This window comes from Melanostigma gelatinosum (genome assembly GCF_949748355.1).
Source record: "Melanostigma gelatinosum genome assembly, chromosome: 14".
Classification (NCBI taxonomy): Eukaryota; Metazoa; Chordata; class Actinopteri; order Perciformes; family Zoarcidae; genus Melanostigma; species Melanostigma gelatinosum.
The window spans coordinates 13,326,928-13,353,599 of NC_136647.1; the positions used below are offsets into that span (position 1 = coordinate 13,326,928).

Here is a 26,672-nt window from a genome sequence, read left to right on the forward strand (position 1 = left end):
CAAGCTAATCAGAGAAGCTGGAGGAATGTTCACTTTAGAGAAAGCTAATTAGTTAATGATAAGAAAATAAATAGCTGCTGACTCATCGGCAAATTGTTTCAGCTCTATTTGCTCTCGTTTGTCGAGGCTGATTTCCAAATTTTGATGGTGAAATGTGTGGAGCTGAAAGGACGTGAGACATTCAAAGATCCTGAAAGGACGATGCTGCTGACAACACACTGCGCACCATACGACACCACGAATACATTTTTTATTGCGTGTAGTCTGGTCCACAGATAATGCAGTTACAAATGTTTTGTATTGCAAGGACAGGCTATTACACATCAAAGGCAGTGAAGTGGAATATAAAGCTGAGGCCTAATGCGAAAACATGGAATTTCAAATAGCACTAGAGGCAGACTCAACACAGGCGGCTGTTCGGTTGTTGCTGCGCTAAAAAGACACACATGCCATGCTTTCGACTGGCGAGAAATCGATTTTAGGGTTGAAGAAAACTCCTCATACGAACAATAGAGGCAATAGTTTGACTGTCAGTCAGGTTTGCTGTGAAGGTTATTTATATCTCGAGTGAACATTCACTTTGAGGACGTGATGTAAACCGTTCGAGACTGAAACCACACATGTACACATAATGAAATGGAAATTGGTGCTGAACTAAAGGAGGCGCTGTGCATCATGAAAAGACGGCACACTGGAAGAACCACAGGCCTTTTGAAGTGCTTCACACTTTACCACTGCTATTCCTAATCAAAGGAATTCTCAATCCACTAACAGCTTTCAGGGTTTATTAACGACTTGAATAGTCCATTTAATGGACATATCTGTTGAACAGACCTTAACCCCATTACCTCGGAAACATTTATGTTTATTTCGGACTGCAAAGGAGTCTTGCTTTTTCTTTTCTTGGTAGCACGTGAGAGCAGATTTTCCAGCCCGTCAGTTCATGATCCAGTGTGAAAGGGAATGTCTTTACGTATTAGCAGGTCTAGAACACACGGGATGCACCCTCTGTGTAATGTTACATGAAGGGATTCATTTCTACGTCAGATAAAGAAAAAACAGGCTGTGATCTTCAGCAGATGGATAGTAGGCCTGTGTATTGACACGACAGTCACACTCATGGTGGGGACTGGGTGGGTAGAGACACGGTCTTGTATGTTACCACAGAGTTAAGCTTTAGGTTCAATGCATGACATTCAGGACATTTTAAGCAGAAGCAGTTTTAGCTGTTTTCATATTAAAGACTGCCTTTACTCACTCCTGTGTCCACTGATCTAATATCACTGCATGACGATCGGCTGAGCAAAAGTGCAAAGAATGCAAGAAGGCTTCATGTTTTTATGTTCGTGTTCACACTGCAGACAGACGTGCCGAAGTTTTAAGAGCTGTCGGTTCAGCCGAGTGTCAAAGGTAAAATGTCAAATATGTTCAAGAGAAAGAAATGACACTACGATCTGTGGCAAAACAAAGGATGAAATAAACAAACTTTCTGTTCCATAGTTGTGAAATTTAAGGAAATAAAAAATACACATCAGTCTGAAACATTTAATACCTATCATTCTAAAACTTTTATGAATTGAAGACATTTTTTACCTCGGCCTGCAGTGTGAACATTGGCTCTCCTGTTTTACAACAGTCCCTGAGTCAGACTTATCTCAGTGGCCTCACAGCTGTTCACTTCCTGGTTGTCTGTGATTGGTCTGGAAGTCACCACTTCACACACGTAGAGCAGTTGAGATGATCCTTCGTGGTGTTCGTGTATCCAGACAGGACAAGGGCGCCGGGGTCTCGCTCTACCACCGGGCTCTCCTCGTTGTTCAGGATGTGCTCCACCAAGCAGCGCGCCGCCTCCTCAATGTTGGCGTTTTCCTGCGAGGGAGGGAATAAAAGAAGACACCATGTGGAGAAATCATGTGCTCTTTATAGCCACTTCACACACAGCCATAGTGGCAATGCTCTATGGATGACTATTGTGATAAAACCAATAAAATGTGAACCTGTCCTGTTGAAACAAAGCGTAACAAAAGCACAAGTAAGAATCACGAGAGAACAGTCGGTAAAATGAGCCACCATAAGCTAATAACAGTCATGTTGAACCAGGTGAGACTGTATCATCACAAAACCCCGAAATGTGTAAGGGTGATTTATTCAGCGTTGGGCTATTTCTTCTTCCATTAGTGTCCACAAATGGCTAACGCAGCCCTCATCACAGTCAGGGTGGAAAATACAGCGTGTCAAAAAGTGTGATTTCTGACTTAACTGACATCTGACATGGCACACTAACTTACTAATTGGAAGCCAGGATGTCACAGTGTGATAGAAACACCATTGTTTCTGTTCTGTGTTCTGAGCCTTTGTGTGCACGAACCCCACGACTGACTCTGACTCGCACCCCAGTGTGCAACTCATTAGACGGGCTGGAGGAACCGAGGGTTAACTCACACCCGACTGCAAACATTCCTCTCTTTGTCTCTTGAGAGCACGGCAAATAATATCTGACTTTTTGTGTTTGTACTGACACACCCTACAGTCATTTTCAGAATCGTTTGGACTGCTGTTGTTTTAACATTGCCATTTCAGCGGGTTAAATATGTCGTTAACCTGACTCAAGTCAAGCCTCAAGTCAAGCCTCAAGTCAAGCCCCTTCACAACTCTTTCCATTAGGAGGTTCATCAAAGAAGCCCTCTAACCGTTTATATTTACCAGTATGTTAAGTGATTAATGGAAAATGTCACTACCTCAATCAAAATGTCTTTCCCACTGATTTTGCTGCAGTAATTGCATCCGGCGTCTCCTCTCTCGTACCTTTGCAGAGGTCTCGAACCAGCCGACGAAGCCGTTCTCCCTGCAGAAGGAGTCGAGTTTGGGCTGCTGGGAAGCCAGCTGGTCTGACTTATTGGCCAAGAGTACAGTTGGAACTGGCCTCCCGTGGTTCAGGGTCACCTGTGAAGTGAAGAACGACAGCTTAGACGATGGCTGTACAGACTTTTAATGCAAGCAATTTAAAATGTAACTGTAAAGGGATTTGTTGTAAATACCCTTGTGAGCATATTGATTGTTCTTCAAGGTGTCATTGTGCTTTAACAGAAGTACCTTTTAACGTAAGGCCGCTCTCCTCACACACAGTGTGGGCAGGTAGTGACAGTGAGGGCAGGTAGTGACAGTGTGGGCAGGTAGTGACAGTGAGGGCAGGTAGTGACAGTGAGGGCAGGTAGTGACAGTGTGGGCAGGTAGTGACAGTGAGGGCAGGTAGTGACAGTGAGGGCAGGTAGTGACAGTGAGGGCAGGTAGTGACAGTGTGGGCAGGTAGTGACAGTGTGGGCAGGTAGTGACAGTGTGGGCAGGTAGTGACAGTGAGGGCAGGTAGTGACAGTGAGGGCAGGTAGTGACAGTGAGGGCAGGTAGTGACAGTGAGGGCAGGTAGTGACAGTGAGGGCAGGTAGTGACAGTGTGGGCAGGTAGTGACAGTGAGGGCAGGTAGTGACAGTGTGGGCAGGTAGTGACAGTGTGGGCAGGTAGTGACAGTGAGGGCAGGTAGTGACAGTGAGGGCAGGTAGTGACAGTGAGGGCAGGTAGTGACAGTGTGGGCAGGTAGTGACAGTGAGGGCAGGTAGTGACAGTGAGGGCAGGTAGTGACAGTGTGGGCAGGTAGTGACAGTGTGGGCAGGTAGTGACAGTGAGGGCAGGTAGTGACAGTGAGGGCAGGTAGTGACAGTGAGGGCAGGTAGTGACAGTGTGGGCAGGTAGTGACAGTGAGGGCAGGTAGTGACAGTGAGGGCAGGTAGTGACAGTGAGGGCAGGTAGTGACAGTGAGGGCAGGTAGTGACAGTGTGGGCAGGTAGTGACAGTGAGGGCAGGTAGTGACAGTGAGGGCAGGTAGTGACAGTGTGGGCAGGTAGTGACAGTGAGGGCAGGTAGTGACAGTGTGGGCAGGTAGTGACAGTGAGGGCAGGTAGTGACAGTGAGGGCAGGTAGTGACAGTGAGGGCAGGTAGTGACAGTGTGGGCAGGTAGTGACAGTGAGGGCAGGTAGTGACAGTGAGGGCAGGTAGTGACAGTGTGGGCAGGTAGTGACAGTGAGGGCAGGTAGTGACAGTGAGGGCAGGTAGTGACAGTGAGGGCAGGTAGTGACAGTGTGGGCAGGTAGTGACAGTGAGGGCAGGTAGTGACAGTGTGGGCAGGTAGTGACAGTGAGGGCAGGTAGTGACAGTGAGGGCAGGTAGTGACAGTGTGGGCAGGTAGTGACAGTCAGGGCAGGTAGTGACAGTGAGGGCAGGTAGTGACAGTGAGGGCAGGTAGTGACAGTGAGGGCAGGTAGTGACAGTGAGGGCAGGTAGTGACAGTGAGGGCAGGTAGTGACAGTGAGGGCAGGTAGTGACAGTGTGGGCAGGTAGTGACAGTGAGGGCAGGTAGTGACAGTGAGGGCAGGTAGTGACAGTGAGGGCAAGTAGTGACAGTGAGGGCAGGTAGTGACAGTGAGGGCAGGTAGTGACAGGGAGGGCAGATAGTGACAGTGAGGGCAGGTAGTGACAGTGAGGGCAGGTAGTGACAGTGAGGGCAGGTAGTGACAGTGAGGGCAGGTAGTGACAGTGAGGGCAGGTAGTGACAGTGAGGGCAGGTAGTGACAGGGAGGGCAGATAGTGACAGTGAGGGCAGGTAGTGACAGTGAGGGCAGGTAGTGACAGTGAGGGCAGGTAGTGACAGTGAGGGCAGGTAGTGACAGTGAGGGCAGGTAGTGACAGTCAGGGCAGGTAGTGACAGTGAGGGCAGGTAGTGACAGTGAGGGCAGGTAGTGACAGTCAGGGCAGGTAGTGACAGTCAGGGCAGGTAGTGACAGTGAGGGCAGGTAGTGACAGGGAGGGCAGGTAGTGACAGTCAGGGCAGGTAGTGACAGTCAGGGCAGGTAGTGACAGTGAGGGCGGGCTTAGAGAAGGGTCAATTCTGACGTCTGAAAGGTGTGAAGGGCATACTGACACCTCAAGCAGTTCCAATGTAGTATCTTTTTTCTCTGCAGAGTATTGATATAATGTCAACGTACATGAATTTTAGGACATTGTGGCTGCACTTTTCCCAACTTTCTCGACCGTGGAGCTGTCAGCACACACTTGTGCCTCTGACAGCTGTTAAATCCTTTCTTCGCATAATCTCACTTTGAATTTGTTCCTAAAGTACGTGAAACCCAGGTGACTACAACAAGCAGTAGACGTACTGCAATTAAAATTAAAGATATTTTGACGTAAATGTTGATGATATCTGCGAGTTCCTTTTCATGAGAAATCTTTAAACCAAAACAATATCGCTGCCCGTAACCGTAACTGTAACTTTGGCATTAATGATGTTGTTTGTGGCTGTACTGTAAATATTAATATTACTTTTCACTCCTCTGAATGCGACAGAATGGCAGTTTGTGCTGACCTTAGAGTCCAGGTCATCCTTCCACTTCAGCACGGCGTCGAACGTGGAGGCCCTCGTCACGTCAAACACCACCAGCGCTCCCACCGCCTCCCGGTAATAGACGCGAGTCATGTTCCCATACCGCTCCTGTCCTGGGACGCATGGTACAGCCAATCAGGCAGGCAGACCCACACACACACACACACACACACACACACACACACACACACACACACACACACACACACACACACACACACACACACACACACACACACACACATATTCATGAAAAGACACCTTTCAAGTCCATCAAATTAAATCAACCCACACCACGGTTTGTCAGTGATAAATATAGCGAGTTTGTGTGAATGTGTGTTTATTCTACATAGTTGCCATCATGTGACTGATATTATCTACATGGGATCACTTGAGTCACAGCCAGGCACAAGATCTACATTCCTCAACCAGGCTTCAAATGAGGGAGGGACCCAGTTATCCAGCACACACACACACACACACACACACACACACACACACACACACACACACACACACACACACACACACACACACACACACACACACACTCTCTCTCTCTTGGAGTTCACGTCACCCACTGCAAAAATCTCCATGCTATCAACTTATGTTTGTACCTCACCGAGTTCTGTATATTGTTTCAAGACACTCTTGAAATGAGTTGATTGTGTTGGAAAGCAGTGAATATAGTCCTACAGCACTGGCAAAAAAAACCTTTCAGGACTCAGAAATAGCTTGAATAAGTTGGAGATGTTTTGCAGTACTGTCCAACTTTCACAGGCCCCTACTTTCCTAAAACTGCCATCAGATTGATTTGAAAAGTTAAGGTTTCCAGAAGTAGCTTTTAAAAGATGTTCAGTAGGAGGTGAAACTAAAGTTTTTTGTTTCCAAAGAACCTAAAACACACATTCTTGAAAATTAAATCCTGCAGAGCTTTACAGTTTCAATAATCACCTGACGCAACAATAAACCTGTAAACCGGAATGTACTCGTTAAAGTTTGACAGACCTGCTATGTCCCACAGCTGTAGTCGGATCACAGTGTCATTGTTCCACTGCAGCACCTTCAGGGCGAAGTCCACGCCGATGGTGGCTCGGTAGTGCTGGGAGAAGATCTGATGCACGTACCGCTTGATGATGGACGTTTTTCCGACTCCCAAGTCCCCGATGACCAGGACTTTGAACAAGAGCTCCTGCTGCATGTTTGCAGCTCTGCAGCCACACAAAAAAAAAACCTCCTCGAAGAATTATTGTAACTCTATGAAGGATGTTGGTGCGCAGGTATCGTAACAAAATTCTAAACTACAGCACAGTCACGGAAAGTAGAATAAATGTTATTGGGCTAGTTGGACATTTTCTTCAGTTCAATGCACTGAGAAAAAAAAAAAGTTGTTATGATTCAATATCATCAAGATTTGCAAAAGCAGCGGTCAAGTTCGCCTGTGATCACTGCAGTCCACCCGTTTAATCACACAAACCGGTCGACTCTAAACGCAGCAGCTCTGAGCTGGTGGTGCGTTCAAGAGGTCCTCGTAAAAACTCCACTTCGGTATTTATCGCGCATCTGATTTTCTTGGATAGGCTGAGGAACCTTTACGCAAGTAAAACTATCAAAGGTACAGTATACACTATATATTATACATGGCGGATCATATAATATGTCCTGTGTGTAAAGTGTTGATTTCAAATTAAGTTAAAACACTTTCTTACTGTAAATATATTTGATTTCATATAATATACTGTATTTTTGTTGTTGAAAATATGTAACATAATATCTGGCGTTAAACAAGTCAAATAATTACTGATCGTTTTTCTGCTTAGTGTATATATGGATCGAAAAAAAATGTCAAACAATGTTTAATTATGTCAATATGCGCTCACTTCGTAATTAGATTTGTTGTTTGGTTTGTTCCTACAGTCTTTGAAGGTAGCAGCAGGACTGTTTGGATTGTTGCTGCGCTGCCCTGCGTGCAGTTACGGTAATGGTGCTGATGAGGGCGAGGAGGAGATGTGTGATGCTGCTGTTGTGTCCTGCTGCCATTTCGTCCGCGGATCATCACGGAAATATCAACTGTCAAATTAACCAGCAGCTCTTATTATCTGTCGGTTTGAACACTGAACAGGCTGCTTTCATCTTTAAATGCTGACGGTGGACAAGAGGCCGGCTTAATATGATGCATGTTATTGGCTGGTTATTTCTGTAAGTCAACCACTGCTACTCTGGAGGATCATTTTTAGAAGATATAATCATCGACATGGGGTTTGTTTTTTACAGGTACTGAGCTCCTGACTTTAAGGTGGGTCATCATTACCGATTTTTATTAGATTGTTTTCCTGAATGTTAACCATTAATGTAAATAATACTCATACTGGCATTAAGCTAAGTGGGTTGGGCCTCCTTATTTTTCTATGAACTGAGCATAATATTTTATTATAAGCAACACTGGAGGTCTTCTAGGAAGCAGAATATGATTAGCTGGCGGTCCTGTTTAGCAGCTGTCTCCTTATTAAGCTTATGTTTGGCTAGCTTCAAGGCCTCATTTTGTGTTATTGCTGTGTAGCAACCAGCCTACTATCCACATGGGGGCTGACTACACCAATGTTTATTGAGTTGGAGAGGAGTGGCCTCCCCCCCTCCTTCCCCTCAAATTAGATCACCCAACTGTAAATCACATGGACACTGCTGAAAGGATTTGAGCCGATTACTTTCCCCTCGTGGTGGCAGCCATAATCCAAGAATAATCCATTTGGTCGACACAGTCTGGATCACATTTGTTTTTAATCTGAATCTATTCAAACACATCCTCTGTTATTCTGTTGTTTTCGCTGCCGAGGCTTTAAAGCGCGTCGAATCTAAGCTGTTGTGTCTTTTTCTTCCCTTTGAAGGATTTGTATTGTTAGTTAGCAGGACTACAGCCAAAGGTCAAGACAATACCACACTTTGTTTTGTCTTAAAATATACTCCCATTCATCATTATTTTATGTTGATTTTATGGTTTTGTTTAGCAAATGAAGCTCAATCTGAACAGATTTAGTTTTAGTTTTCTCGTCAAAAGATTGGATGCATAAGAACCATAAGAACTTCCTTGCTGTAATGTGAATTAGATCGAAAATATCAAGTGGCAACTGATGAAAGATACATTTTTGTAGTTTTTCATGCAGAAATGTCATGTTCTTTGTCATATATGATCGTAAACTCTGTGTCTTTGAGTTTTAAATTGTTCGGACAAAACAAGACCCTTGAAGCCATGATGGATGACGGTGACCTCACAAGTAAAATGCTTTTATTTTCTCACAGATTTGATTTTGGTGAGACATGGAGACGATATGGCTCTATCAGTTTCGTCTGATCGTCATCGGAGACTCCACAGTTGGCAAGTCGTGTCTGATCCGGAGGTTCACCGAGGGCCGCTTCGCCCAGGTGTCCGACCCGACGGTGGGCGTGGACTTCTTCTCTCGCCTGGTGGAGATCGAGCCGGGCAAAAGAATCAAACTACAGATCTGGGACACTGCAGGGCAGGAGAGGTTCAGGTAAAGTCAGAACTCTTTTATCTCCTTTGATCCTTCTCATCCAGCCACAAACCGGCATCATGACTTGCAAACAAAAGTCACATTCCTGATAATAAGTCTAATGATGTGCTGTATTTTTCTTGTTGTCTAAAAAACACATTCAAATTCCCAAACCACGTGGATTCTTCCAACAGGTATATTTACTGTGTATCTGAAGCCTGATGTTATTCCTCCTTCCTCCATAAACAATCACCAACACACCAGTGCTATATTGTTGCACTGGATGACATGTTTCTCCAATATGATCGACATGGGCATTGTAGTTTATGTTGAGTCAAGTCCACTTTTAGAAGGGTGTTGATGGACTAATGCATTGATGGTTTTGGTCTTTTCCTGAGATTTGTTTATAATAATGAAAAGTACAGAATGATGCAAGAGGTTGCGTCCTGTCACAATCCAACACTTAAAGTAATTTCGTGAAACAGCTGGGCACTGTGATTTTGACAAACATTACTCAAACAGGAGTACATTTGTTGTCTCTTCTTCTATTTTCAGCACAAACAACTAAGTAAGTTTCACAACCCATCCATCCATCTATCTCTCCAGGTCCATCACCAGAGCTTACTACCGTAACTCAGTGGGAGGGCTCTTACTCTTCGACATCACAAACCGCCGCTCCTTCCAGAACGTCCACAACTGGCTGGAAGAGGCCCAGAGCCACGTCCAGCCACACAACATCGTCTTCCTGCTGGTCGGTCACAAGTGTGACCTGGAGGCTCAGCGTCAGGTGACCCAGCAGGAGGCGGAGAAGCTGGCGGGGGCCTTCGGGTTGCGCTATGTGGAGACATCGGCGCGAGAGTCGATCAACGTGGAGAAGGTGTGGATGAGATTTGACTATTTCCTCCCAGAAACAAAAACTCTCATATTTAGCTTCATCACCAAACTAGTTGCCCTCGCAGCTTTGAACCCCACCCCGTGGTCTTCCTCAGCTGACATTAGTTCATGATCCTTCGTAATCTGTTCTTTATTTGCTTCTTTTTCTAAAGGCGTTTGTGGATCTGACGAGGGACATCTTTGAGCTGGTACGGAGCGGGGACATTAAGATCCAGGATGGCTGGGAGGGCGTCAAGAGTGGATTTGTTCCTAACACCGTCCATTCCTCTGAGGAAGTCACCAAGGGCAGCCGGCAATGCTTCTGCTGATCCAACCTGGCTGCAGCGTGTGGGGGTGGGGGGGCGGGGGGGGGGGTGACAGGTAGTAATACTCCAGTGGACTCCAATCTGTAGGAGATCTGTCTCACGCCTTGGCTGCACCCTGGCCCGCTTTTTTTTGGGACTCGTAATATTTTCCCTGCTCAGTTACACAACTTACTTCTACATATAAGACATTGTTTTATCTTTCGGTGCCTGTTTATGGCTCTTTGTTGATGTTCCCAACAGGCGTAGAAGCACAAGAAGCATCCTAATATTCTCACTGTTCTGTTTGCATGTGTGCGTGTGTGTGTGTGTGTGTGTGCGTGCGTGTGTGTGTGACTGATCCTGCTGTTTTTGCAGCTCTCAACACTTCAGCTTTACTGCACTTTTTGGCCTTTCCTGATGTGTGCAGTTCTATTCCAGTGGCTAGTTATGTAGTTGGTGCACTTCTCTTAAAGACTGATACTGAATCAGAGATGCCAAGACTGAGCCATCCCTCCTCCTTTAGACGCATCATATATATTGCATCTGTGTACAGACTATTTAACCAGTGAGAGAGAGAGCAGACAGAAAGACATCCTCACTGATTGTACTGCACTACGAATGCAAGTGGCTTAACACACAAAGAGAGCGGATGATAATACAAGTGAACTCAAATTGAACCAAAGTTTGAGACTTTGTTTACTGTGTTGGTTTACTGGTGAGAACTGTTAAGACGTAACCTTAGAGCCTTTTGTTTGGAACCCCAATATGTTCAATATTAAATCAATTTGAAAAGGATATTTTGAAACTCATTATTATGTGAATAAATTATGTAAAATATATATATAAATGAACCAACGTTTTGTCAAATAAATGAAGAAATGCTTCTAAGTTGTTGTGAAATGTTATTTGTTATTTTCATAACAACAGTTTTATTGGAGTTCATTTTTATTTGATTATTTACATTTTTACTTAAAATCCCCCTGTTTTTATTGCATGGCGGCATCTTCTCAATGGTAGTATGTTTCACAACACATTTTATTTTAAGATATCACTTCACATGACAGTGGTGTCGTGAGCGGCCCGTCGCCTTGCCCCATGCCCCAAACAACTGCTATCACATGTACGTAGCCCTTTATCTGTTTTAGTTAGCTGCTGTTAGAGAGACTGAATGGCTGCATGTGGTCCCGGATGTTCCTCATAAAAACACAAAGTAACTCTGAATTAACCAGCGAGTGCTGATGCTAAGTGCTAATTCACAATCCTGCATAGCTATAGTTAGCCAGCTATAGGTAGCATGTGCAGGCTTGTTAAACTGCAGAGATGATTCACAATGTCTGTGTACTGTGCTTATTTACCGCTTATGCCTAGTTTGTTCATTCAGAAAATATTTGATATTGTTGTTGCAGGAGCTAACTGGCTGAATTGGATATAGTTGTTGAGCTATCTTAAGAAAGCTAGGGGAACTTGTGATTGGCTGAAAGGTGAGAGGCCGGTGACATCACTGTCATAAAAAACGATAAAACTGTACTTGAAAAGATGTCACAAAATAAAAACTTTAAAATAAATACTTTTGAAAATGTCTGTCTATTATGAAATGTAAATTAACTCCAATAAAACAATACTTTCTGAAATTATTCCAAAACAATATTGTTTATAAACACAATTGATTCATGTAATTCTTTGTCATAATAACTTGTTATATTGAACAATTTGGGCTCCATACTTTTGGAAACTGATTTCAAGAGTTTGTTTGAGTATTTAACATTAACATTAAACATCATACATTTCTCTTATGCCTACAATCCACTTATAGATTAAGTCATACCCATATTTAATCATTGCATGCCTCCATTTCAACTCAAATTTTCCAAAGAAATAAAACGTTTTTTATTTTTGATATAATGTAAATTGAATTTAGTTCAGAGCCGAAATAATAAAGATACACATGTATATATACCTGAAAGTGAACAAATTAGAGTTATTTCAACAACTACAATTGCTCAGACTTCAAGTCAGATTCATGAGAAAAGCATAATTAGCCCAGTCACGTTCCTGTTCATAGATAAAACTGTGTTTATCCTGAGAATATCAAAATCTAAAATGTAAGGTGGCTGCAAACACATTGATATCACATTACGCAACCTGTAAATATTTTATTTGAAACCTAACCCAGACTAAGTTGAGTCGTCAATGTTGTTGTGACTCTGGGATTATTATTATAGCACAAGTGTCATCAACAATATATGCCCTGAGAAATGAATAAAGATTTGCCTGGTGCAAAAAATGTGAAGGAACTCTGCTGTTTCTACCACAAAACTGACTGTTGTGTAGCGAACGGGCCGTAATGGGTCACAGCCGCAGTGTTAACAGACGTAATGCTGTGTTTGGCCACTAGAGGGCAGCCTTCGTGTGTGGAGAGGGGAGGGCAGAAGGAAAAGCTATTTAAATACCATGTTTTGTGTTTTTTAGCTGTTCAAATTCTGGCCTATTCATACTAAAAAATATATTTAAAAAAAATGTGTTGAAAGACAATCATAATTCTCAACAAACCTCGAATCCATAGTTAATTGTCCCACACGACATACATTCTTATCGTTTGACCCAGTGATGTTTTGAATTGCCCATGGTGACTAAAGGGGAGCTCTCGTTTCTCGGTCACATTTACGCCCCAGAGAGCGGGTGAATTTTTAAAAAGGTACCACAGGTTTTGAATACAGACCGAGACAACAGGCCATTTTGCCGGAGGCAGAGATAGACACACAGAATGGTTGCTCCATGCCAAAATGTGTGTGTGTGTAACTGTTAGGGCAAATAACACTTAAAGAAAGTGTGACAAGATTAGACAGGAGTGTTCGGTTTTTCATTTCTAAATGGTAAATGTTTTTGTATTGAGACTTTTTTCTGAACTTTAATTAATGTAAATTTAGTTTTACTTAACTGTTACATACTTGCTTCCTGTGAATAAGAAAGGGGAACACAGACTGTTGTTGCAGGATGTGAGTAGTAAAATAGCCAAAGGGTGGAGTCATTAAGAAACAGTCATGAGTCATCACAGGTGACTCATGGAGGAAACAGTGAAAATGGCCTCTGGTCTGCAGCTCAGTCTCCAGCTTTCTTTAAATAAGTAATGATAAAAAACACTGTCTGCCATAAGCATGAATTATTTTATTTAAAAAAAAACACTGAAAATACAGCTCATTTTTTTACATGTCAGCGATATGTACAGAATATAAAACAAAGGGAAAGAAATGCTGTTAATGCGATGGAGAGATGATAGAATTGAAAGGCACAAGGACTGAGTATGAATAGCTCTGTGTGACGCACGTCACTGCCACAAAACCCTTTAATGATATCGTTGGCAGGCAGAGCTCATAGCTCCGGTATTTGAATTGTCCCAAATGCAGCTGGGCCTTTTGCTTGACCGAGCCACGAGTGTTTCTCAGGCAGAAAGATGCTTCTTTAGGCACCAGTTGATTGATTCAAGTCCTCTCGAAACTAGAAACTTGAGAAACATCTTTGAGCATCGACAGAAATGCTTCAACATGGCATCCAGCGGGACGATTTTTATCTAAAAAGGGCTCAATTTGTATATTGTGGATTTCAGTAGCTTTAGGTGTCAAATGAAACACCTTCCAATGTAATTTACAAAAAACATCTCTTACCAAATTATACTCAAAGTCATATGTGTTTGTATAATTTACAGCACCATACAAATAGAGATACATCTTAAAACAAATACTGTATCCTCAAACAATAAACATACTATAAACAATAAGTTATATCGGCTCTAGAGGGTGGGGGTAAAAACATTTTCTTTCATATTTCACAATTTAGAGACCAACTGTTAGTGGGTCGGTCTTTGTTTCCGAAGACAAGTTCATTTGGTCAGAAAGGATTAAATCATTTGACGCAAGACATGTAAAAACAAGAAGAGACCAAAAAAGCAAACTAAAAACTGTACATGTAACAATTAAAATACGTTAACACCTAAAAATGATATTAAGCCGATTGCGACCGATATGACGCAACAGCAGCAACCTGTCCCTAACAAACGAATATTAACAGTTCCATCAGTAGAAGTCAGTAAAGTAGTAAAAACAAAGTACAGTTGAACACAATAAAAGTAAAAGTGAACTCAACAGACAAAGCCGCCAAGAACAAGTTTCAATTGAAACTAAACAAGAACCTTTGAGAGTCTTTTCACAAGAAAGTCAAAACAAAAAGGTGATGAAGATGATGCAAGGCGGTCAGAAACAGATCCCCAGCTCCCAGATCAGTCGGAGGTGGACAGATTATACCAACTGACATTCATAGCTATGTTTTGGAGAAAAATCATATTCAACCAAATATGGGTAAATCCTATGACTCTTGCAGTTCATTTCTGTTAAAAGCCTTTTTAAAAATGTTTTAGTTATTTGGTTTATTTTGGAACAAAAGGCCACAAAATACCATTTCAACGCGTCTATAAGCAAGAAGAAAATTGAACGATTTACAATAAGCGACATCCCATTTTAAAACAGGGTGCTGTGTACAGCGACTGTGTGTGTCTGTTGTCTGGGGGCGGAAGTGCGATCTGTAATGTTCTCCGGCCTCAGATACCGAACCGACCGGTGCCGATGACATCAGCGTCGTCTATGTGCTACTGACCTGACAACCACCAGCCTCAGCGTCCGTTTACTCGCAAACAAACTAGACACGGTAACTACTGAAGGCCCCGTCGCTGCGCGGTGGCTTGTGCTTACTAAGCTGATTGATTCGAGTGCCGCTCATAAGGTAAGTCCTAATCTTTTAGTGATGCACATAGTAGTTGTTATCTGCCCCTAGTGGCTCCACACGCAGCCACCAACAAACGGAGAGGAAGCAAAGACGAGAACAGCTAAAAGTCAAACATTCTTCAAGATGACGGAACCCAGAACTTGGATGAGGAGACCCGCGGACCTCTTTGTTAGTTCGGTCCATTGGTAGCATGTGTTAGAGGCAGGTAAAGATCTCCCAGAGGGCTACAGCTAAGCACAGACAGGCAGATTGAAACAGAAGCATGGGCCAGAGAGCGGCTCTCTCACGGTGTCCAGCCATCAAGTTAATCAGCCTCCAGACCAGAGGTAAGATGTGTGTGTGTTGCCTCGCCTCCCTTTTAAACCCAGGGCTGCGTTCCGAGCCGCCTACATTGCAGCATTTGACCGCTAGTTCAACCAGACTGCCAAAAATGAGTGCAGATGCTGTGGCAACCCTCCCCCAGGTCTACGTCCGCGTGCATCAGGGGCTGCTGCCTGCTTCCATGTCGCTGTCGTCTGCAGCGGCAGTGTAAATCGGGCTCTTGGTCTGCAGCGTGGGCTCGTATTTACGTGGGGAGGACCTTTTGGCAGCTTCACTGCTGTTCTTGATGCCATAGAGGAAGTAGATGGCGAAACCTGGAAGGAAGGGAAGGAGAGAGGCAATGGAAAGTTACAAAATGCTCACACGAGTGTGTGTGTGTGTGGTACTAGAAAGGAGAACACGATTAGTAATGTCTCAATGTACCGATAAGCATCCACACAGCGAAGCGGCACCACGTCCCCCAGTCCAGCTGCATCATGAGGTAGATGTTGACGAAAACGCTGAACAGGGGCAACGCGGGAAGCAGAGGGACCTAGAGGAACGGATGATGTGGGAAAAGGTCAGCACAGCTATTTTAAAATTCACCCGGTTTCTGCCTGAAGCGGCACTCGGTGAGAGAATCGGGGAGCAATGTGTGGCATCATAGCCATAAATAAATAACAATAATAACGCCAAAACGGAGGAATCTCTTTTCTGTAACGCAAAGGGTCTGTTTGCAGGGTTTGATCGGCCTTACCTTGAAGGTGAGAGCCTCTTTGCTCTCAGGCTGCCTGCAGATGATGACAAAACAGACGATGCAGAGCAGGGTCAGGATGACGCACGGCACCACGACGGCCGCATGCCCGGCCAGCAGCTCCGTGAGACAGTTGGCGAGGATAATGCACAGTACCGTGATGAAAAGTGCTGCGGAGAGACGAGAAGGAGACAAAGTTACTTAGAATGGTGGCGGAGAGACGCACATTTGTCTTCTCAATCAGCTCACAAGAGTCACCAACGACCTTTAGATCCCTGCCAGACACACTTACAAATAATAGCCGTGGTGGTGTAGACGATGTTCCCGGAGGTCTTCGTTGGGACCTTTCCACTCGGGCAGAAGAGCAGCTTGGCGGTGAAGGTCTCGCGGAGCGGCTTCTCCTCCGTCTCCATGCCGTACTCGTCGCCACTGTCCCCTCCACTTACAGCCACCTTCTCCCCCTCCACCAGCTCCACAAGCTTCTCCGTCTGGCTGGAGGAACTCAGGGTGCCTGGCTGGTACCTGCGGCGGGACAGGAAGTGTGTCACAGTGAGTGAAAAAGCAGTGAAACTAGAAATATTGGCACACAAACAGGGGCTTTCATCGGATGTATGGTCATTCTCCAAAGCCAGTATGAGATTGTTTTATCTGTACACACATTGTGATACAAATATATTTTTTAAACTGGCTTCATGGCTACCAGCACCTAGAGACTATTGAACACACGATTACAACTTCGAGAGTGTGCTTGCAGGGAATAAAAAGGTGCTTACCTGAGGATGAGGACACAGATGGCCACTAAAGAGTACGCCAACAGAGTTCCAATGGACATGAGGTCGACCAGAGCTGCCAGGTCGAACAGGAAGGCCATCAGGGCTGGAAGGAGAACATTTACACTGTTACACATCTCTGTAAAGTCAGACAGAGGAACAAAGAGCTACTTCAGTGGCTCAGATTAAATGTACAAAACCAGCATCTGTCTTTTGCAGATTTAAGAGGCAGTGAGCTCACCCGCAACAACGCCAGATGCAATGGTAGCCAGGAGAGGAGTCTTGGTGCGAGGGTTCATCCTGGACAGAATACGGAACAGCAGCCCATCCTCCGCCATGGCATAGATAACACGGGGCATGGGGAACATAGAGCCGAGGAGGCTGAGAGAAGGTCAACAGTTAGTACTGGATGTAGAGATTTAAAAAGACACACTGGGGAAAGCAAGAGTACAATTCCCCTCCTTACCTGGTGGACAGGGCGCAGAGAGAGCCCACAGCCACGATGTATCTGGCTGGAGACCAGCCGACGTAAGTGAAGGCCTCGGGCAGAGGACTCTGGATGTCCAGCTGGTAGTACGGCATCATGAGGGTTAGAGCGGCAGACACACCAAAGTAGGCGAAAAAACAGATCAGCAGCGAGGCGACGATGCCAATGGGAATGGAGCGCATGGGGTTCTTTGCTTCCTCGCCTGAAGACGACAAAACAAAAAGAGGGATGAGTTGATACGAAGCGTTCACAAGAAACAAGGCGAACACACCGACCAACCGTGTTGGTTTGTGCTTGGTAAGCACGTAAATGCGTTGCAGTCATCACAGCACCTGAACAACACTTGAAGGTCTAGACGCAGTAGGTGGAACACGTTACATAACAACCGTTTCAATACAGGCAACAGGTGTCGCGTCAGCCCAGCGCTGTTCACAGATGTGGAACAAATCCCAGATGTTCTTATGCAACACTGAATGAAAACACATCATCAGAAGCGGTTCCCCCTCATGTCTGAACGATACTAACTTCCCAAAGCATGGGAAGCAACTCGAGACACGTCTTCACATTGCCGGCGATGTCATAATTAAAAACCACTCACTTGTTGTGGCGATGCAGTCAAAGCCCACGAAGGCGTAGAAGCAGGTGGCAGCACCAGACAGGACTCCATTCAAGCCAAACGGAGCGAAGCCACCCACGCCGAATTTCTCCTCGACTCTGAGTGACGAGAGACACTTAGCAATCGAACACGGGCCAAACAGCGAAACGATGAGTTCCATTTGCTGGCGGCGGTGAAATACTCACTCCGGAAGCCTGCTGCTGTTGGTGCTGTTTATGAAGCTGATGTAGTCGTCCTCCGTCAGGTTCCAGTTGGCCGAGTCCCCCTTAACAAAGCCAGAGATGATCACGAAGCCCAGAACCACCAGATTGATGCCTGTGAAGATCTTATTCACCAGCGCCGATTCGTTCACGCCGAAGGCCAGAAGTCCTGAGGACGGAGAGGAGAGGGATGTAACCGAGAGTTCACATTTCAGACCAAGAACAACATGTCCTGTTGTGTGGGCGGATGTGTTCGTACTTCATAGCGTCAAACGAACCACGAGTCAGCGACACCAATCAACCAGTTATTTGTTTCTCTAACACGGCTACTGGCAGGCCACACGTTGGTGTGACCAGGTGTGCACTCACCAGAGAGCAGCAGGACCAGGATGAGGGCGAAGAGGTCTGGGTACTCTGCCAGCACATGCCCTGGCACCTTCATCGTCATGGAGGCTTTAAAGAAGCCAGAAATCTTTTGCTCGACCAAGCTGTCAAACGTCGAGCTCCATGCCCTGGCAACGCTGGCCGTACCTTTTAAAAGAGAAGAAAGACAATTATTTAAGTCAACAAGGCAGTGATTAAAACAGGAAAACAACTCCACTGAAGCTGAAGAAAAGCTCACCTATCACATAGGAGAGGATGAGGTTCCACCCAGTGATGAAGGCCCAGATTTCTCCGACTGTCACGTAGCTGTAAAGGTACGCCGAGCCCGTTTTGGGGACTCGGGCGCCAAATTCAGCGTAGCACAGGCCGGCCAACATGGAGGACAGAGCGGCGATGAGGAAGCAGAGGACAATAGCCGGACCTGCCTTTTCGCGGGCGACCTCGCCGGCGAGGACGTAAACGCCGGCGCCGAGCGTGGAGCCCACGCCCAAGGCAATGAGGTCCAGCGTGGACAGGCAGCGGGCAAACCGGGTCTCTACACAAGAGCAGTCTAGGGCCCGGCGGCGCAGCAGGGTTTTGCCAAAGTTGGCCAGCATGGCGCTCATACTTGCTGTGACTGTGTGTGCGTGGGCGCTGAACCAGGCTGTGTTTTAAATCCTTCTTGTGTGGGTCTGTGATCGACACAGCTCAGACTCAACACGTGTGACTGATCTGTGCGTAGCAGGACTTTGGGCAGATGGGTAGTTAAAGCAAGTACTTGTTGATCCTTCAGTGGAGGTGGGAAGACTTGGGCAACAGTCACTCGAGCACGCAGAACAAGAAGTGGCAGGTCTGTGGTTACGGTGGTTTGCAGCAGCAGATTAGGACCTGTGAGAAAACACAAGAAAACAGGAGCTCAAAACAGGGAACTATTCAGTCAGTGCCACGGCTTACATGTCACACAGATCCCTGTGTGCCGTGCAGCAGGATTATCGTGTAATTTCTTTCCAGGAAAAGTGTTCAAACAAACACAAGTGCTCAAAGATTGTCCCCTCGACGTGGTCTCTCCAGCCTGGGCTGTACAAATCAACTTCACAACATCGTAGAGTAGGTTTATGTCAGTGTGACACCGCACACTGTGCCTGAGTGAGTTTAGGTGCATGTCAAGTGAACCCAGGTAGCACCAGCGATGCTGGAAACGTCACTGGAATATTCTCCTCCTCTTCCGCAAAAAAGGGGAATCGGCAGGTTAGACAACACAAAAAACAGCAACACACGTTTCACCACACGAGAACCTGTATAAATACCAGTTACGCAACTTCCAGGAATTCCAACCTCCACCTCTAACCGCCACATGAGACACGGTAGAGCACAGAAATGATCTCATGGAGACAAAAGAAAACCTAAACTCATCCAACTTCATTTCACCTCAACAAATAAACCTGCTATTGTACGCGCCCATATATAAACACATGAACACCAATTCCTCAGCACTCCCTGCACTATGACAAAGAGCACTTTACTACGCGTGTTGTTTCAACAGACGGGGAGAAGCCTGGGAAAGACGGAGGCTGTGAAGCGATGATATGGTTGAATTCTGCAAGCTAATATCAACAAGGGAGAGGAGGACGGCGCGCACCAGCAGCTCGATAAGGTGAACCAGCTGCACTGGGAGGCGGTACAGATAAAACAACACACTGCATCTATAAAGACTGACCCTTACCCCGGTTAAAAAGCCACAAGGAAGGTTGTTTCAGAGTGTTGTTCGGGCCCATTCCACCTGCTTCGTTAACAGGTTATCCGTTCTACCAATTGGGCCAAACTCGCACGAATAACCAACGCCGCTGCCGGGATCATTGGTCTCCCCACGCCCGACCTAGCAGAGCTCAACAATAAGGCCGTTAACCTCGATAAAACAGGATTTCACACACCGACTCAGTCACCACCTCACCCTGCTGCCGCCTGGGTGCAGGTTCAGAGCACCTGATCCTAAAGAGGCCTCGCCGATGATGCCCTTGGGAGTAATAGTAGTCACTGTTCCTTCATCGAAATGCAGTGCACAGTTGTTATTGACCATCGTCGCATTGCGTCATCAGCGATTTAAAGAAAAACAACTGATAAAATGATCCTCAAGGACAACGGCAGCACATTTCACGTCAGCAGTAAGAGCATGTCGAGTTCATTACAGGGTGAACGACAATGAGTGCACCTAAACACACCGAGAGCAGCTCATAACAGGCCAAGGACAGAGCACAGACGCAATGTTTTTCTTTGGACGTCGACAGGCTCAGCGATATTCAACTATCTCGCACTGCGTATTACGGTTCAAATTGACATACTATCGAAGTTTGGATTTGTTGTACGGAAAGTTTTTATCTGTGAATGTTATTGCATGATATGAGCTGTGGACAAAAATGCTGGCGCTTAAAAACAGGTTCCACCTTTTGGTTCACTCCACCTTGATGAAATGCTCCACCGAGATTAGACAAAGTCCTCCTTCACGCAGCTGCTGCTGCTGAGGGACTCATTGAGATTAAACACAAACGTAAAGACTTTTATACACTCCGAATTTCACAAAGCAGGAGCCATGTTGGCTCATTCTTTATGGAGGGAGGTGTAATTTTGCAGGATTAAAAATGTCACCGAATAAAGTTGACTTTATAAATGTTGGACTACCGATCAATCAAATCTTTCAAAGAGGAGTTTCAGTTGTTGCTCTTGTGATATTTGACGATGCTAATATACGTAGCATAAATAACACGGCTCGTCTGGTTATGCCACCATAGAGCTGTGTTGTTGTTTGTCATTCAGGTGGCATTCAAAACAAAGCCATGTGTTCTGTATTGCAACAGACAGAGGAGCAGCAACGAGCTGTAATGAGGTTAGCAGTGTTGTTTCTTCTCCAGATAATCCTCTTAGTGAGACTGTGGCAGCAGTTGCAGCAATGCTAAGTCAAGAAACAGGACCATTATCCCAGAAGCCTGCTGTAACCGGAGCACGACTGGCCCGAGTCGTTGGTCATAGTCCTCCAACACGAAGAGCCTTTTAGTGTGTTCCATTTAAAGATAAAATGGAATATACTCTGCTTGTGTGTTTGCAGAAGAAATGAACCAAGAGTACAACACTGTTTACAGTTTATTACCGAGACTGTGGCGCCCACCAACGTCTATTTTGTCCCACCATGGTTTCAGAATGAATCGCACATATTTTTTCACTTCCTCGACGGGTCCGCTGGCTGGTGCGCAGCCACCGTCTCTAGTTCGGCGCAGAAAAGTGGCTCGTGGTCCCGGCCATGTCACCTTAACAGCTGCCCTCGTCTTCGAACCGCAAGTTCAGCAACCCACCCGGCCCATGACTCTTTTGCAGTGTCATCGCCATTAATATGTGTACAACCAATGTGTTAATGATTCAGTTATTTACTCGAACACAGTGCAAAAAATATTTAGTTACTCGTAAAAAGTCCTGCCTTCTAAATTTTACTTTCACTCAGTACAAAAGTACGAAAGTATTGGTTTCAAAATATGTTGACAGTAAACGTAAAAGTATACACATTATGCATAATGGCCCATTTTAAATAATATATTCACGGAAGGCCTATATCATTGGATTATAATTATTGACTTATTAATGTGTTAATCACTTTAATGTTTGTGCTGGTAAAGGTGGAGCAAAGACTTTATATACTTAATAATTAGGCTGTATATACTATTTAGTAACACATCATGGTTAATTAGTTGATTTATGTTTGGTATTAAGAATCTGCAAAGGAGCCCAACTGGTAACTAATATTGTCAAATAAATGTAGAAAGTACAACATTCCCCTCTTAAGTACTTCCGCAAACTAAATGTACTTGGTTACACTCTACTTTCTACAACCAGCGGCACATTCGTGAGACACAAACTGGCGTACAGTAAAATCGGCCCCCACTTACACAAACGCCCGCGTGAAAGCCACGAGGAAAAGATTAGAAACTAGCTGACGTGAACGAGCAGCGCTTTAATGAGACCACCCTTAAGGGGGGGCTGCACTTTTTTAATCCTTGAGGTGCCGGCAGACGTGGAAGAAAATCTCACTGAGAAAGCAAAATACAAAGACATTTCCCAATGAATGATATTCTTTTCTTTCTTTTTTACTTGAATTTCTCCCAATATGTTTTCACAGCTTGCACAGTTTCAGTGAAGCATTTTTGTCCCGCTTGGTAAAAAGGTGTGGACGCCGTGGGTTCGAACCCCCCCCGAGGAGATCACAGCCAGCCGGGCACAGTAGTTCAGTAACGAATGTTTACTGACACAACATTGACACTCTCAGATCTCACTTCCTGGTGTGTGAGTGGAAAATGCTACTGGAATGTCACACCAAGTGGAGCGGCAGAATATCCACCGTGTACCAGTTTCCCATCAGTCTTCAGAGGGCTGAATGTTTATTGTTGGCTGCTCTCGTGTTGTTTTTATTTCATTGTTTGACAGTATTTCTCTCAACACTTAACTGTACTCGGCAGGATATTCTCTTTTGAAATGGTACGACTCGAGGAGCTTTGATAAAGACGTTATGTTGATTTTACGGTATTAATAGAATATTGCCATTGTACTGAAACATTGAGAGAGCTTTGATCATGTGTGCTGTGAGAAAGAACAGGCCAAAATTAGACCAAAACATGATCTACAGCTGAAAGGCCTTTTTCTCTTCTTCTTCTGCCGTCTTTTTTTAAAACTGTCCAACATACCGTGTGACCCGAAACTTCGCACAAACCGAGGAGCAAGCATGTTTTCTGCCTGAAGCACTTTAAACTTTGGTTTTTCAACAGGACACGGGGTATGGAAAAAACTTGATAGCACGACAAAAATAGACAATGAGGAAGGCTTTAGTCACTCTTTAACCCCCCCCCCCCCCCCGCACCATCTTAGATTCACACATTTAATAAGTGTGAGAATGCATTTCGGCCTAAGCTCTGATCCACAGCCACACTCGCCCTGTTCCACACAGTCGGCCTGGTCTCTGTTTCTGGATCAGTGTTTCACGTCTTCTCTTTACTGCCTGTCCGGGTGGAGTGACGGATGGGCCCGATACGTCCGTCCGCCTCCTCAGCACTCAAACCTAGTTATCGGGTATCACTGCGCTAATAGCGTCAGACTCAGAAGCTCCTCCGCTGCACACCATTTATGGATGAAAATAAGAGATGTGTGGTGTTTTTTTGTTTGTTTTTTAATTGCTTTGAATTAGAATAATCACAAGTACGTCTTATATCCTGCTTTCAGTATATAGTCGATTTCCTTTTTCCAGGACAGTGGAGTTCCTCTATGAGTCAAACTTAAGCAAGTTAACCATTGTCATGGTGCATCTTTATCAAATTATTAATAGTTAGTCATGTCAGTGGTAGTTGTAGTAGTTGTCAAAGTGTAGTATTTGCAGATAAGATAAACACGAATAATGTTCCTGGTGACAACACAACTGTCCGTTAATTTATGGGGCCAGCAGCTGAACAAAAAGGAGCAACGTGTTCAGTGCCCCGTGGGGGCTGACATCCACAGAAAGAGCTGAATGTGAACTTGTGTAACCCTGGAAGGTACGTCTGCATCACGACGGGCTGCAGAGAGTCAGCGACCCGTTCTCAGGCACCTCACGCACACACAGACCAACAATGGTGCTCCAGGCGTTTAGAGCCAGGAATGTGTTCGCATGAGAGACACTTTAGGTTCACATTAAGGCGTGTGTTTGTTCATGTGTGTGTGTGTGTGTAAACTAAAGTAACTGTGGACAACAGACGGACCACTGAGACCGAACTGAACGACCCTTAAAGTCACCTGGCTGAAAAAGCACTGCTGCCAAAAGCACTGCTGTGCGCTGTGTGATGGAATGTGATAAACTCCGGATCTGTTCTCTTTCCCATGCCGACCGATGTCAGAACCATTAACATCAAAGGCCACGAGAGCATAAGTAACCGACACATTCAAAGAGAGGATAACCTATCAGCTGGACGTCTACGAATGCAAAGATATGTCCACTAAACACGCAGGTCAGAAAAGATTAAGCCACGTATGCAGACAAACGGGACAGCGGTGCTCCGTGTAATTGCTCCTGTGTAACATCAAACATTGTGAAAGACACCCACCTTTAATCCTGGTTACTTGGATTTCTGGCTACCGGTAACAGAAAAGCTCAACAGGGTACAACAGTTACAGTGCAATAAACAGTTTACTATATCAAGTTGAACCCCAGCAAGGTAAATATACCTCTCAGTTTAATGCAACACGATGCAAACGCACTAAAATTACCATATTGGATCGATACCTCTTGGAAAATAAAATGACATCCTTCAAGGTGGAATGTTTGTGTTACGTGTTGGACTGCATACATGTCTTTTTACAAGGTGTACCTAAGATGTTATGCCCTGATACATTCCTAAAAACAATCTGACATGTTTCAACGGGTTAAAAAATGGCAATGCCCTGGTAACTCTGGGGCTGTTACCTGTCAATAACACACAAATTAACAATAATTTGACAACAATAAAGAAATTAACAATGAATAGTACAGGGAATGACAAAAGAAAAACCCTGACCATATCAGCCTTTCTTTTGGCTTTTAATGGGTTTGTCCTTTACTGTACTGAACTGGAACTACCGAAGTGTGAATTTAGCCTAGATTACAATAAATAAATAAAAAATAAAGGTGACATGTGGCTACCCAGACACACGTCTGGGTAGACACACGTCTATCCGACAACGTCTCCACTCCCACTAATCCACCTGACCACCGCTAATGAGGTCGGGATCACGTTACACACCCAGACGCTCTAGTCTTGTGTTTACTAACACAATCATAACGCCACCTTTTTAATGAATGGAGTGGCATCAAATCGGCTGATGCAACCCAAGCATGGTTAACACCCAGGACACAGGCAATGTGCTCGTGAACTTTACCCGGAAGGAGGACTCACTGTGACGACAATCGACAATTTGTGGTATCAAGGCAACTATAGGTGCTAAATTAATTTACACTTAAACTAACCTTATTTATGGGCGGTGTCAGATATACTAGGCGATGTTCAGCTGTCCATCTGTCAGGGAAGAAGACACCAGCTAGCTACGTGGCTCCTCTCGGTTCTCGCGTGGTGGATATGTTGCCGTCGTAGATCACGGAAACATCATAATTGCCCAATGAACACACACACCTGGTGCTTGTGGAGTTTGTCTGATACAACGGTTATAGCGGACGTGGATGTCAGACCATCAGCGTTAGTTGGTCAATGTTGTACCAGAATTCAGAGTTATATATTTTGATACAGGGTCTGTTTTGTTTAGCGATAATTCTTGGAATTGGTAGAAATTCGGGGGTCTTTGAACGCAGCACTACGGTCATCACACGGCTCGGTCGCACGCCCTACTCCCGGGGTGAGTTATCCGTCTAGGACCACCAGGACCACAACATTGAATGGAAACACGGAAACGTGTCGAGCAGTTTGTTTGAATTAAATTGTTTTAAGTTGTAACGTGTCCCCTCGCAAAGGTCACCTCATCAAATGTATACTTTCTACTATATTGTGGTTTCCCGTGCGCGCGTGCGACTGACTGATTCCCCGCTTAAATGACAAATGGATGCCACCTAAAAAAAAAACGTCAACTACTTTGAATTAACTGAAAACGAGTGTAAAACCCGCTCGGCTTGTGCGGCACGTTGTGTTCATTGTAAACATTAGTGCACCAGTAAAACTGATAACACACGAGGGAGGATTGCATCAGACCACCCACACGGCCTCGTACATCAAACGGTCGGATAAAATGTCATCACAAGACGACTTTTATAATAAAAAATAAAAGGTATGAATGAAAGGTGATGAAGGGCATTACCTTTAATGTCTTCTGGGTGATAGCCGTCGCTGATGAAATATCCCGCTCTATTGAGCGTGTGCGTGCTTTTGATCCGCCGCGAGGGGTGGGGTGTGTACTAACAAACTGACGCAACTGGGAGGCGGAGCTTTCCACTGTTGAATGGAAATACGTAAGAATTTATGAATTTACAAATATTTACTTTTCCGATAAAGGTGCAGTGTTCTGGTATACATATGCAAGCTTGATCGACAAAGCAAATAAGTAAAACAAGTGTTTAAGATACAGAAAACTAGTACACGCGAGAGAGAGAGAGAGAGAGAGAGAGAGAGAGAGAGAGAGAGAGAGCGAGAGAGTGCGTGCGTGTGTGCGTGTGTGTGTGTGTGTGTGTGTGTGTGTGTGTGCGCGTGCTTTCCCGTAGTAGGAATGCCCATATATGGAACCCCCGCGTCGGCGTCCT

General features: G+C 45.0%; 3 protein-coding genes across 4 annotated transcripts; 1 reads left to right on the forward strand and 2 right to left on the reverse strand.

The window, feature by feature from the left end:
* Positions 1-1,707: 1,707 nt before the first annotated feature.
* rab38c (RAB38c, member of RAS oncogene family) lies at positions 1,708-6,690 on the reverse strand (the record flags this gene model as incomplete). The annotated part of the gene is made up of 4 exons (XM_079284210.1): positions 6,441-6,690; positions 5,415-5,545; positions 2,806-2,943; positions 1,708-1,869 (listed from the first exon to the last, which is right to left on the reverse strand). The coding sequence occupies exons 1-4, from the start codon at positions 6,631-6,633 to the stop codon at positions 1,708-1,710; spliced, it is 624 nt and encodes a 207-aa protein (XP_079140336.1). The 5' UTR covers positions 6,634-6,690.
* Positions 6,691-7,496: 806 nt separating this feature from the next.
* Positions 7,497-10,143, forward strand: LOC306787603 (ras-related protein Rab-39B-like; the record flags this gene model as incomplete). Its single annotated transcript, XM_079282792.1, has 4 exons — positions 7,497-7,728; positions 8,730-8,962; positions 9,548-9,818; positions 9,988-10,143. Exons 2-4 carry the CDS (start codon positions 8,748-8,750, stop codon positions 10,141-10,143), a joined length of 642 nt encoding a protein of 213 aa, XP_079138918.1. The 5' UTR covers positions 7,497-7,728; positions 8,730-8,747.
* A 3,121-nt stretch (positions 10,144-13,264) lies between these two features.
* On the reverse strand, positions 13,265-26,317 carry slc7a3a (solute carrier family 7 member 3a). 2 transcript variants are annotated; one of them, XM_079283576.1, is made up of 12 exons: positions 26,234-26,317; positions 18,645-19,273; positions 18,392-18,553; positions 18,008-18,191; positions 17,805-17,920; positions 17,186-17,408; positions 16,961-17,100; positions 16,723-16,825; positions 16,242-16,471; positions 15,953-16,119; positions 15,640-15,748; positions 13,265-15,530 (listed from the first exon to the last, which is right to left on the reverse strand). In XM_079283576.1, the coding sequence occupies exons 2-12, from the start codon at positions 19,009-19,011 to the stop codon at positions 15,376-15,378; spliced, it is 1,956 nt and encodes a 651-aa protein (XP_079139702.1). In that variant the 5' UTR covers positions 19,012-19,273; positions 26,234-26,317; the 3' UTR covers positions 13,265-15,375. The 2 variants fall into 2 exon arrangements, with proteins under 2 accessions (XP_079139702.1, XP_079139701.1); XM_079283575.1 differs by lacking the exon at positions 26,234-26,317 and adding an exon at positions 25,395-25,494.
* Between the last annotated feature and the right edge of the window lie 355 nt (positions 26,318-26,672).

Coding starts and splice junctions, on each gene's coding strand:
- slc7a3a (XM_079283576.1), bottom strand. CDS start 19,011: ATGAGCGCCATGCTGGCCAACTTTGGCAAAACCCTGCTGCGCCGCCGG. Junction 17,921..18,007: donor AACAGCAGCAGGCTTCCGGA/GTGAGTATTTCA, acceptor CTCGTCACTCAG/AGTCGAGGAGAAATTCGGCG. Junction 15,749..15,952: donor AAGAGGCTCTCACCTTCAAG/GTAAGGCCGATC, acceptor CCGTTCCTCTAG/GTCCCTCTGCTTCCCGCGTT.